This window comes from Manis pentadactyla, chromosome 4 (genome assembly GCF_030020395.1).
Source record: "Manis pentadactyla isolate mManPen7 chromosome 4, mManPen7.hap1, whole genome shotgun sequence".
NCBI classification, from domain to species: Eukaryota; Metazoa; Chordata; class Mammalia; order Pholidota; family Manidae; genus Manis; species Manis pentadactyla.
Window position 1 is genome coordinate 125,641,948 of NC_080022.1, and position 12,148 is coordinate 125,654,095.

A 12,148-nucleotide genomic window follows, 5' to 3' on the forward strand; every position below is an offset into this window, starting at 1 on the left:
GGTGCCTCACGGAGGCGGGGTCCGTGGAATCATGTCAAACATCTGATGTTTTTGGTGGGGAGTGTGAGGAGCTATCCTTGGGCCCTTCAGACACCCTCAAGATCATTTTTTAAATTCAGAGAAGTATAAAATGGTAAGGTAGTCACAGACAATGTGGGGGAAAATCTGTTAGGAAGTGAAAGTTTGTTTTACGCCATTTACTTGGGGGCCCATGGAATGAGGGTGGCCTTCAAGGTGTGTACCCTGGCTGGCCCCTCCTTGTACAGCAGGGAGAAGTCAGTGCCCAGGACTTCTACATTCCAGACCCAGTCCGCTGTGAGTGAAGGGGTGCCCTGTGCTCCTGTTTCCGTCCTGTAGCCATTAACTTGCCATCAGAGTACACGTGGCTGCCCTTTACTCCCCCCACTGCAAAGAACATTCTGATGGGCAAGCCTTTGGGTGGAGAAGGGTGTTTCTTGGCATGGAGGCTGAGAATGGATCAAAATAGGCACAAAGTCAAAAGGCAAAGATAAACAAAAGGCCAAAGTCACCACCTGAAGGGAACAAACAAAATCCGCACCACCACCATTTGCCACACGGGCCGGAAACGAGAGTTTTCTGCAAAGCTCCAAGCTGGCGTCGGCAGTGACAGCAAAGAGCCAACGCAGCCGGTCGGCAGGCCCAGGTGCGCACAGGCGGGGCAGGGGCGGGGCGCCCCGTCAGAGGGCGGTGCTCTCAGACTCCTCCTCCGAGTCCCTCTTGTCAGTCACCGAGGGCCGCCGCGGGTGCTCCAGGGGACCCAGGCGGAGCGCCGACCCGAGCTCTACGTGGATGGAGGGGATGTCAAAGTGGACAAGATCTGGAAGTCGGCAGAGAGAGAAGTGGCTGAAAAGGGGCTTCTGGCTCAGGACACGCTGATGGCAAGCAGACAGCATTAGGAAGCAGCGTGCTGGTCACTGGAGAGCTAGCTCACGCGGGGGCCGGTCGGGCATTTACTGCAGGCTCAGGACAGGTGCGGCCGCTTTGCGCTACCTCACAAGCTGTGGGCCTGGAGTCCGGATTCTGCCCAGACCACCAGAAAAGCCCCGTGGCCGGCCGTCATATACCCCTAGCTTGAGTCTCAGTAAGAAAGCAGCTTTCTGGGCGGGGCTCAGTGACAACTTTTGGGCTGGGGGTGGGGTTTCAAGGCTGCTTTTAGTTCCCTAAAGTTGACAGAGTATGAGGCAGTGGAGAAGCACCCCACTCTCCTGAGTCCATGAGTGAACGAGGGGATCCTGAGACAGTGCCCTCACCCTAAGACCTGAAGACAGTGCATTTCAGTGGGATGGGTGGTGCGAGGCATAGGGTGTCTGTCCCTCAGGACCCTGGTGAGGCTGGGGTGCACTGCTCCCTGCAAACCTGCCCACCTCAGCACTAAGACCGAGTCGCACCCTTGCTGGGGGCACTAGAAAGTCATTCTGGCAGGTGGTCAGGGGACTGCACCTGAGGTGATGGCTCAGCATCTGGCATTCAGGCCATCTGTGAGTCAGCAAAGTCGAGGGCCAGCAGCTAAGTCTAAGGTCCACAGTGGTGGTGGGGCTATGGCTGCAGCCACGCTGGGAGGCTGAGCCAGCTGACTCCTGGGGGCCTGCACCAGGCTAACAACACGATGGAGCCACAAACGTGGACGCCATCGTGTTCTAACCCCTCGACCCATTTGTTTCTGGCCTTCGCTTTGCCAGGCTGTTGACCCGGGCCCAGTGCAGCACGCCGGGGGACAGGAAGTGCACCTACAAAGGGGCTGCTTGGGCGCTGGACGGTGGCTGTTACCGTTTTGTGGAACACTCAGCCTGAGGCCTACCGCACCAAGTGGACAGACAGACATTTGGACACCATCTTAAATGACATCAGACAAACACGGACGTTCTAGGAAGGCCCTTCTCCCTCACCCTGTCCCCAGAACAGAATGTCATTGGAACCTGCCTGCCCTCTGCTGCAGATGGAGCAGAGCGCAGGGATCTGAGGCTCAGCCCCACCCGTGCCACTTGCTCCTGGAGCTGAGGACAAGTGTGGGCTCTGGGCTTGCCTGTGCCCTGCCCTCACTGCAGGGGCCCCTGCATGCAGCCTGGGTTCAGAATCCCTGTCTCTGGTGGGAGTGTTACCCTGGACAAGGTTTCTTACTTCCCTGTGTCCCAGCAGCCAAACGGGAATAACCAAGGGCAAGGACGGGTCTGACCACAACAGCACCGAGTGTTTGGAGCATGCCCAGCCCAGAACAGACACTCAGGATGAGCCACTCAGCTGTTTGCCCCGGTTTTCCCTTAGACAGACCCTGAGGGGTGGGGGGGCAGGTCCTGCCACCAGGGAGCAGGATTTATGGCGTGCTGTCCCTACTGACGCTACCAGGGGGAGAGAAGCTGGTTTCTCACAGAGGCAGCTCCAGAAGTGCCTGAGAGCTGTGTGTGGGCACCCTCGTGCCCTGCCTGCCACAGGTCTCAGCAGGGCCTCAGGCTCAGTGGCGTTCAGAGGTGCTGGGGGCCGAGGTATGGGGGAGGAGTAAGCCCACGGCTTACTCTGGATCCCCACTTTTTATTGAAGCAAAACACCTGATTCACCCTGGCTTTTTACATTCTTGCCTCGGTTTCACTTTTAACACCTACTCTTTATAGGGGGAGGAGATGGGACAGAAACTGGTATAAATGCTCCCAATATATTTTATTGAATTGGACAGAGAGATCTGGCTGGCCATACATACTGGGAAAAAAATAAGCTTGGGATGGATTTAATACTGTGGATTATCTGGAATCTTCCAGTTGTCTCAGTCCCCAGGACAGGTCAGAATTTACGTCTGTACGTGGAGATCACGGCTCCCGAGCCCAGGCTGCAGGCCATGTGGTGGACTGGGCGCTGTGGGGGAGGGCTTTCCCATGGGAGACGCCTCCCTAGCACTGGTGTACATGGCAGGTTTGCCCCAGGACACTGCGCAACCCAGTGACACAAAGGTCTGCCCTGAGGAACAGATCTGCTACCCCTTCGATGCTAAACCAGAGGGAGAGGGAGAGAGGGGCTGAGATCAGGTGAATCAGGGGACAGAGAAGGTGAGAGGTGACCTAGGCCTGTCTGCTTTCTCTCCATAGCCTAATGAAAAGAAAGAACAATGGCCAGTGAGCCCCAGAAGTTGCATGAGCTCATGGACAGGTGGCTCCTGCCGAGGCTGGGGAGGCCGTGGGAGGGAAGCGGCCATGCGGTTGTCTGAGCCACATGCAGGGCAGAGCAGAGCTGCGGTCAGCCGGCCAGGGTGAGAGGAGGGGAGGCCCGGCTGGGGCTGCTTACCCTGAAGCCCCCTCACATGTATCCAAACTGTGCCACTCATGTCACACGGCTGCAAGAACACAAGGACAGGATTTGGAGAAAGGAATAAACATGAGGAAACAACATCGTAGAACTATGCCAAGTATCACAGTCAGGGGCCACACCAAGTCACAGATCCTACACTGGCTTAGAGACCTGCACAGACGGACAGACCAACACGCCACAGAACACTGAACAGACTGGGGTGCAGGGCCCATTACTAATTCCAGGTCAGCAGCTCCTAACTTGCTCAGGGAAAGTGGGTCATCACCCTTCTCACCCGCTCATGGGCACTGTCCCCCAGTGCTGTCTGTGCCTCCTTTTTGTCCCCAATCTCTCCTCTTTGTGTTGCTGTTTTGCCTTCAAGATGTCCTTGGCTCACTGTGCAGCTTCCTGTAGCACTGCTACCATGGGGTGGCTAGATGTCGGGGTGTGTTGGGAGGAGCAGCCCCTCGATTTGGGGGACAAAGTCCTGGGGTGTGACCATGAGCCCCAAGCGCAGTAGGGCGCTGCTGCCTCCCATCAAGGGCTCATTCAGGAAATGCACATTACCACCCAGAGCAGCCAGTGGGAGGCAGTGCCCACTGACTTTCAAGGAGGAATTTCCTTAAATTTTTCTAAGCCTCGGGGCAGATGACAGCAGCTGTACCTTCATCACTAATCACATTCAAAAGTAAAGCAGCCAAATTGCCAGACGGTTGCTCCCCACAATATTTAAATCTCCTGACCCTTCACAAACACTGCAATGGACTAACCTTTTCATAGATGGCAAGGAGCAGACCCCTAGGCTCACCAGCCCCCACCCCGCAACCACAGGAAATGGACATTAGCCTTGGGGAACATGGGGATCAAAGCACAATTCTTGTGAGAGGTCCCAGTGCCTCTGGGACTTAGGACTTCACTGTACACCTGTGTGTGTGTGTGTGGTGTGACATACAGTGGATGTGTATATGATGTGTATTTGTGTGTGCGTGTATCTGCAGTGTGTGGTGTGGGTGGCATATGTCTAGTACGCACGTGTCTGTGTGGTGTGTGTGATCCATCCCAAGCCACCTCACCTTCTGCTACTTGGGACAAATCTCAGCAGATGTGCGCAGGCCCTGCCGCCCTGAGAAATGGTGGGTTGGCTCTATTCCAAGACCCAGCTCAGCTCTGCCTGCCTCGCTGAACTAGGATAAAGCTACAGGCACTTCAGTGGTCACCACAGACATGCCCCGAGTCTCTAATCTTATGTGGTCAAAGTGTCTAGGGAGACGTTTAAAAAACGTACTCTTTTTCCAACTAACAAGTATTTTTTTCTAAATGTGTAGGTCTGTGATTGCATGCTTAACTACTTCTCTGGAGGAAAATAGCTCCATGTTTGAGTTTAAATCGAAAGCAAAGCTAAATGTAGTAGTTGTGGCCTTGTCCAATTAGCTCCTCAAAGAACCTGACCAGTGGTTTTCCTGAAACTGACCCTTCTATAAATATATATTGCTAGTAATACATTTTTTTTAATAAGGCATATTTTATTCATAGGGAAAAAATGACTTTGGTTCCTAGCCTCTGCTCTCAAGATAAGGTTTGTACCTGTTTGGGTGCTTGAGCTCTGTCCAAGGGAGCCCCAAACACCTCACCTGTGTTTTGAAGCCAGCTGTTCTGTGACCATCATCTGGCTCCCAGCCTCTCCAGAGCACTGTGCAGGCAGACAGGGCACACTAGCCCCAAGTTTGGAGCAGGACTGGGACCCTAGGCTGGTGGGCATCCAGCTGGGCGAAATCTAAGAAGCACCTCTGCAGGACAGCCTGGCCTCTGGGGCTACTGCCCAGTGGCCCCATCAGGGGCTCCTGGGGAGCCCATCTGGGCCACTATGCATGGTACCAGAGCAGCCAGCCCATGGCACATGGGGCTTTGTTCACTGCCAGGGGCACTAGCAGCCCCCAACTCGGCACACTTTGCTCCTGTCTGTGGAAAGCCCTGAGGGAGCCGTGGCTTGGTTACCTGTGGACATGCTTTCCCCAGGGGACATGCCATCCAGCACAGGGTGCTCCGTGGACTGTGGACTGGAGGCCGAGAGGCTGACTGTGGGAGGCTGAGGTGGCGGCAGGCTGGGCCTCTGCCGGGGCTTAGGGGTGGGCCGTGATTTGCTTAAAGTGCTTGTGAAGGCTGAAGGAGAGGCCAGTGGGGGAGCTGCAGCAGCTGGGGAGAGCTGGCCTGAGGCCACAGAGTGCCCCTGGGGGAAACCCAGTCCGTAGGGCGAAGGGGTACTCGGTGGGGTAGGAGACAGGCTGAGCGGGGATGGCTGGCCAGCGGACTGCTCAGTCAGAGGTCCCGGCTGGCCGAAGGGGACCTTGGGGGGTATTGGTGCCAGCTTCTTGGAGACTGAAAGATAAAACACAACAGCACACAAGGGAGTTAAAGGAAGCCCATGGTCTGTGCGGCCTGTAGGCACACCCTTCAGCACCTCTCCTACCCCACATCCCAGCACCTCTCTGGGTGTTCTTGGCACCTGGAGAGCAGCCAATACACATTTAAAAAATCCACCTAGAACTGTGAGTGTTTATATCTTCCATCTGTTCACTAATTTCTCCCCTTTTCTCTGGATTCCTGCCTGATCTATACCCCTCCACCCCAGCCAAACTGGGTGTCCCACCCACAGGCAGCGGCTGATCCCAGGGTCTTCAGCCCTAGAGAGCCGTAAGGCGTCTGCAGACGCTCTGAGGAGGGGCGAGCCAGCAACACAGATTCTAAGAGAGGACACTGACTCTGCCCCACACATGGCATGAACCAGGGGTACAGGCGTCTCAGGACGGCCGACCTAGCTTTTGGCTGAACCTGCCTGGAGGCTCTGGACTCCAGCACAGTCACGTACGACCAAGTCCCCGGCCACAAACATCCAGTGTCTCCATGCTCTGTCTGTTCCTCCCACAGTCCTGAGCCCTTGCCTCCCAGGTGTTTGTCTTTCGACAGACAGTCACACCCTCTGGATGTGGATGTGCAGATCTACTGCGTTTTCTAAGCCCATCATTGCCCTGCCCCTAATGCCTTGCTCTGATTTTTCTTGTTCCATTTCTTAATCATGTTACGGGATGGCCAGTGATGTGGCAAGGTGGACTGAGACACAAGTCCTGGTGCTGTAGCCACACCTGCAAGCTGGGAGGCCTGAGCCCTGACCAAATCCATCCATACACTATTTCAAACAAGCTGGAGATTTGGCTAAAGGTTGACATAAGGAGAAGGCAAACAAGGTTCAGGTAAATTCACATTCTGGGCAGCTCCCTATTTATGAAACATCACCATTATGAAATGCCCCATCCATGAGCATGTCTTTAGCTTCTGCAAATCATTTCAGAGAAAATAACTGGTCCTTTTATAGTGTGTTCCAGTGGCAGATTCCAGGATGAGTGGCTTGTGGTCAGTGTGGAAACTACCAGGTCTTCCGAAACAGAACTAGCGAAGGTCAGGACTCCTGTAGAAACAATCCTGTGTCACATTCTGCAATGCCAGAGGTAGGCAGCTGTGCTCAGCCCTGGTTGGGGGGCTCCTGCCGAAGACTTCACACAGCATCTTAAAGGATGGTAGTGGGCCCAGCAGTGTCCGGGAAAGACACACGTCATCCTGGGCAATGATCTATGCACAGAGGTCTTGGTCTATAGGAAGCAATGCCCTATATATGCTCCCAAAGGGCCTGCTGTTCAACTGAATAAACCGAGGCATAATGATGAAGTGATCCCTCTTGGAGTTGGTTAACTTGCAAAAGCTCTAATGCCCAGCCAGGCATTTTCTCACTAAGCCCTGCATTTTCTAAATATCCATGCTAATTGAGAGAAATGAGTTTTCAGCAATGTAACAGCTATCCCCATCCTGAGACCAATGTGGAAGGTGGGGGGTGTGTGGCAGAGGCGTACCTTTCCGGAGAGTGTGAGGGCTCTGGTCTGCAGGCGGCTGGCTGGGACTGGTGCCCAGTTGTGCCCCTGGCTGCACCCCTGCACACAGTGCCCCCTGGCTGGAGCCTGGACTTCCTTTCTGCCCAGAGCCTGGAGAAAGCTCCTTGCTTTTAGAAGTGCTGGAACACAAGCACATGAGACAGCAGAGAACCCCTGAGTTCAGGCAAGGCCACACCGGCCTTGGGAGCTGCAAGCCTACGTATCCCTCTGGGCCAGCTCAAGACTGTCCCCGCTATGGTCTCTCTGGGGCCCTTCTTAAAGCCGCCAATGATGCTTCCACATGGGACTGACTGTTCCTTCTTGGGTTCTGGGGCCTGGGTTCCACTGTCTCCACCCCGTGGCAGTCGCTGCCAGCTGCCTCTCCACTAGGAGACTGAGTGCTGGGAGTCAGGGCCCTTGAGCATCCCCACCCTATCCTGTGATCAACCTGTGGATTCTGGACATCCTGAAACTGGCATGCCTAAGCGCTCTTGTTGCTTCTGCATCCACAGTATGCCAGAGCTCAGAGGACTTCTTAGGGTCCCTGTGCCGAAGGGTGGTGCACAAGGCCACGCCTTAGGGCCATGGCCCTCTAGCTGCTTCTCCTGAGCCCCCACCATGCCCCAAGCAGGGGAGAGATTCTGGAACCCACCCTTATCAGATCCCAGCAAGCGACAGGGTTGACACAGACCCAGGCTGTGCTCCCAACTGAGGCCAGCCCTCCAGCCTTGGAGGGGGGTGAGGGCCAATGGCAGTGAGGGCCCCCGGAGTCCCTCAAATTGATAAAGGGACACCCTCGGTCACCATGTCCTAAAGAGGATTCATCCTTCACTGCTGGCTCTTCCTCAGGCACTGTCCTAAGGATAAAGCATGTGTGAAAAGCACTCTACTCAACTTCACTCCACAGACCAGGGACAGCAAATACATGGCCGACTCCCCATCCCCCAACCCACCACATACAGCAGACATTGCTAATCGAGCTCCAGGTTTACCCCATGGGGTTTGCACTCAGTTCAACATAATGCTCCAGGCTGCCCCAGCAAGCAGGGGAGGTGAGTTTGGATTTGGGAACTGTCACCCTTGCTAGAACCTACTCTGACTTTGATGCCCACAGGTAGGGCATGGGGAGTGTGTGAACCTAAATCCTCCACAATGGCTATTTCTTCCCCACTAAAGCAGCTACAACACATTTACTCTCTAAGTTTACCAAGACACTCCAAATATCAAACAGCTGGGAATGCACCACTCATTCCCACTGGGGCATGGGTAGCAAGGCAGGGGGACAAGGACCCAGGGACCTGGGCTGCAACAGCAGACACTGTAAGTCCAACTAGTTTTCCCACATGCAGGAATGAAGGGGAGGGCGCCTCAAGGGAGCAGTCAATTCTCTCCTTGTTGGGATGAGGTCTTTCCTCAAGGAAAAAGCCATTTGGTCCAGAGGGACCAGCGGAGCGGCGATCCTTTCCCCTACTTTCCCCTAGTCTGTTCATGAAGAATAAGAACCGCCCCCACCACCCCAGAAAACCCTTGTCCCACTCCCCCGGCAAGAACTTGTCTTTTCTTCCTCTTCAGGCCAAAGTCACCAGGCACCCACGTATTGATGCCAGATATCTGTCTGCTCTTACATCCATCTCTGCCACCACCTAGAGGAAGCTAACATAAAACAACAAAAGGAAACACAAAACAATCGAAAAATGTGCTTCTTCATGGGTACTAGATGCTCCAGCCTGCCTTTGGAGAGATGAGCCATCTGTCCAGGGCATCTAGGAACCAAGCTAACCCTTCTCTTTCCCTCCCCCGGCACACTCCCCACCACAGAAACAAGTATTTACCTACTTAGCCTCACTCCGCTCCCTCCAGCACAGGTGTGGCGGACACAGTGGGGTGAGGTGGGGTGTAAGGTGGTTAGGAGGAGCTAGATGAACAAGGTGGGTTAGCACGCTCAAGGACAGGTTAGTTCTGGGGACATGGGACTCAGTGAGCTGAGGTGTGAAGGGGCAGGAAGCAGAGTTTGGGAGTAGAACTAACGTCAAGCTGATGAGTGGGGTGTGGAGAGCCACCAGGCCTGAAGGGGGTGGGCCTGGGCGGGGAATGGGGAGGCTGGAGAGAGCCAGAGAGAGGTGGGGGGCCTGCCATCCTCAGGGGAGGAGGAGCCATAACAGGAATCCGGCAACCAGAGGAAACACCATCTGGGCTGCAAATGTCCAGGAAACAGACAAAAACAAACAAAAAAACCAATGGAACACCCATTTGTACTGGGAAGAATCCAGATGGGGAGAGAAAAGGAGGGCACAAGACAAATAAGAACAGTGACATCCAAAGGAAATGCTTCCGAGCTGCTAACCCCAGAGAGACGGTGGTCCACTGCAGCGCATGACCTTTTAAATACCTGAGCCAGTGGGCGATGTTCCCTGCCTGTGAGGGACTCTGTGAGGCCACCCATCTTTAGTGATTCGGGACCACCTTCAGAGCCTGGGGAAAGCCAGCTTGGAAGGGCATTTTCTAGAAATATCATTTATATGCCAAATACTGTTTGGCACCAAGTCTCAGAGATGGGGAATCAGGATGGGGAATCAGGATACTAATGAGTGTCCAAAAGGGAAGCATTCCAGCTAATCGTTTGCCCGTTTCCTCCTCACCAGCTTCTCCGGCCATAACCATCAACCTCTGCCTGCCCACTGAACTTGCTCTTCTGTCAAGTGGACACAGCCAGACCAGCATCCTCTGGTCCTGAGTGGGAGCCCCCAACAACAACTCACGCATACCCAGTATCAGTGTCCCCACCCCAAACTCTATGACTGTCCCCTTTTCCTCTTGTCATGTCCCAATTTCACAGGGAAAATACCTTCTACATGAAACAAACAGCACCCATCAAGGAAGGGCCAGTGAAACAAACAGCACCCATCAAGGAAGGGCCAAGGAAGGCCACCTTGCCCTGCCACCCTGGTGTGACAGGGCGCTCACACTGCCTGTGCATTTGCTCACTGGAACAGGTTTGCCTTAAGGGCACAGACTGCACCGTCGGCTGTGGGTGGGCACGGTCCTCCGTACATGTTCACTGAATGAGTGATGGGCTCATGAGAGACTGTCCCCTTTTCCTCCTTCCCCTTAAAGAATGGAAATACAACCCTGTGGCTGCTGCAAAGGTCCCCAGCATGAGCACCTGACCTCCCATTCTTCTCTAATCTGCACCCACCTTAGCAATAAAAAATGGTCACTATGAATGTAAAGGTCAGGAGAGGAAGGGAGAAACATGGGACATCTCGATGTCAAAGTCAGTGAATGGCCATGGCATGGGGAAGCGGGAAAGGAGAGCTGCGACGTGGATTTCTCGCACTGCTTCAGCAAGCTGCCACCCGACAGGTCGGCGTGGGGATGCGGTTCTGGGTAATCTGACGAGTGACGTGTGGCCAGCAGATGCAGAAAGCCACACACAATGCTTCAAAATGGGGGAAAGGAGGTTATCCGAGCAGCCTGGTCTGGAGCAGGTGCAGCAGAGCCAGACGGGGACCCCGGGCGGCAGTGGCCACTTACCTGATCCGCTCAGCGCCGGGCTGCAGGCCCAGGCCAGATGGCGAGAGCGAGGGCACGGAGGTGCCATCAGGGGGCTGCTCAGGCAGGGGCGACGGCAGCGGCACGACCAGCTCGGCGGGCGGCGCGGGGGGCTGCACGGTGGGTGGCGTACAGGAGGCCTTCCTGCCAGCCGACGAGCCTCTTCGAGCCACCCAGGAAGTGTCCATGACCCTCACGCCCACGCTAGCGAGGGACACAAAAACACCTGCTTACCCACGCATGACAGGGCAGGAGCTACACCCCACCCCTACGAAGCGGACACATTCAAGCACGTCCGGCTGGGAGAGCAGCAGCGCAGCCTTAGCCCCCTCCTGGCCCGGGCGGCCAGGCCGCCCGCCGCTCCCAGCATCCCGCCGCCCCGGCCCAGCCTCACGCCCGCGGCTTCCACCCTCTGCGAAGCCAGCTGGGCGGGGCCGGGCATGGGACCCAAGCTTCCCTCAGAGCAGACGCAGCCTCTCGGGGGCACACACTCCTCCCAAGTGGCAGGTGGAGGGGGCAGGACAGGGACTGGCTGCATCAGAGAGCACGGCGCCAGCCAGCAGCACAGCCTGAGTATCTGCCCTCCTCCTCGTCACTCGAGGACTAGGGCACAGGACCAGCCCCAGGACCCTGGCCCAGCTGCCACCGGTTGCAGGCTGCACCTGCCCTCTACATGGCAAGGAGGTGCTGATCACGCCTCTGGTCACTCGGCTCCGACTCAAGTTTTAAGGATGGGAACACAGCTTTAAGTAAGTCGGCCCAAGCAACCAAACATGGCACATTCACCCTCCCGCAGAGCTCACTAGGCACAGCTTGCTGAGTTTTCAGAGACTGAACATGGCCTCGTAGCTACCCAAGGATACTGTACCTTTGGATTTTCCTAAGGCTGCAGGGACAGAAACATACAGATATTAGTGTCGAAAAAACTGTGCCTGCCTTTGGACATACAGGCTGTCTCTTGTCAAGGTCAGGGTCTGAGCATGGGGCTCTTATTGTGCCATGGCACTGTTTCAATTTAGTTGGTCTTTCTACTTAAAGTGACTATTCTATTTGTGTAGTGAACACCATAGCCTGCCAAGCTCACAGGTGAATAAAGAGAGAAGCTGCCAAGCTGATGGGGGCATGTGGAGGGGTCGGGGGAGAGTGCCTTATAAGGGAGAAAAATTCTCAGCAGAAGTAGCCACCTGCTCCAAGTTACATGATTTAGAAGGTGGTTGATTCCCTTTCCTCCAGTCCAGGAGGTAGCCAGTACTGTGTACCTAGTTAAAGCCTTCATGGTCTAAGGAAAGAGTGAATACTTCCCAGTACTGAGGGGAGACAGACATTCAAGCAGGGAGCATACACTCCTGGCCAGCGTGTCCCTACCATGTATATGCATGGGG

At 55.1% G+C, this 12,148-nt stretch overlaps 1 protein-coding gene and 1 long non-coding RNA gene across 6 annotated transcripts in view; one reads left to right on the top strand and one right to left on the bottom strand.

Moving 5' to 3' along the window:
* Window positions 1–12,148, top strand: part of LOC130683434 (uncharacterized) — a 428,515-nt gene that overhangs the window by 286,116 nt on the left and 130,251 nt on the right. The window lies entirely within an intron of this gene.
* Window positions 1–12,148, bottom strand: part of ARHGAP44 (Rho GTPase activating protein 44) — a 200,395-nt gene that overhangs the window by 625 nt on the left and 187,622 nt on the right. Inside the window, exons 17-22 of one of the 4 annotated variants that reach the window (XM_036920693.2) lie at window positions 11,635–11,652; window positions 10,749–10,970; window positions 7,197–7,354; window positions 5,290–5,670; window positions 3,292–3,340; window positions 701–838 (exon numbers count right to left, since the gene is read on the bottom strand). In XM_036920693.2, coding sequence (XP_036776588.2) covers window positions 3,333–3,340; window positions 5,290–5,670; window positions 7,197–7,354; window positions 10,749–10,970; window positions 11,635–11,652 — 787 coding nt within the window. In that variant the 3' untranslated portion in view covers window positions 701–838; window positions 3,292–3,332. Of the gene's footprint in view, window positions 1–10; window positions 839–3,291; window positions 3,341–5,289; window positions 5,671–7,196; window positions 7,355–10,748; window positions 10,971–11,634; window positions 11,653–12,148 lie in introns of those variants that run through there. The other 3 variants (XM_036920690.2, XM_036920691.2, XM_036920695.2) reach the window with 3 other exon arrangements.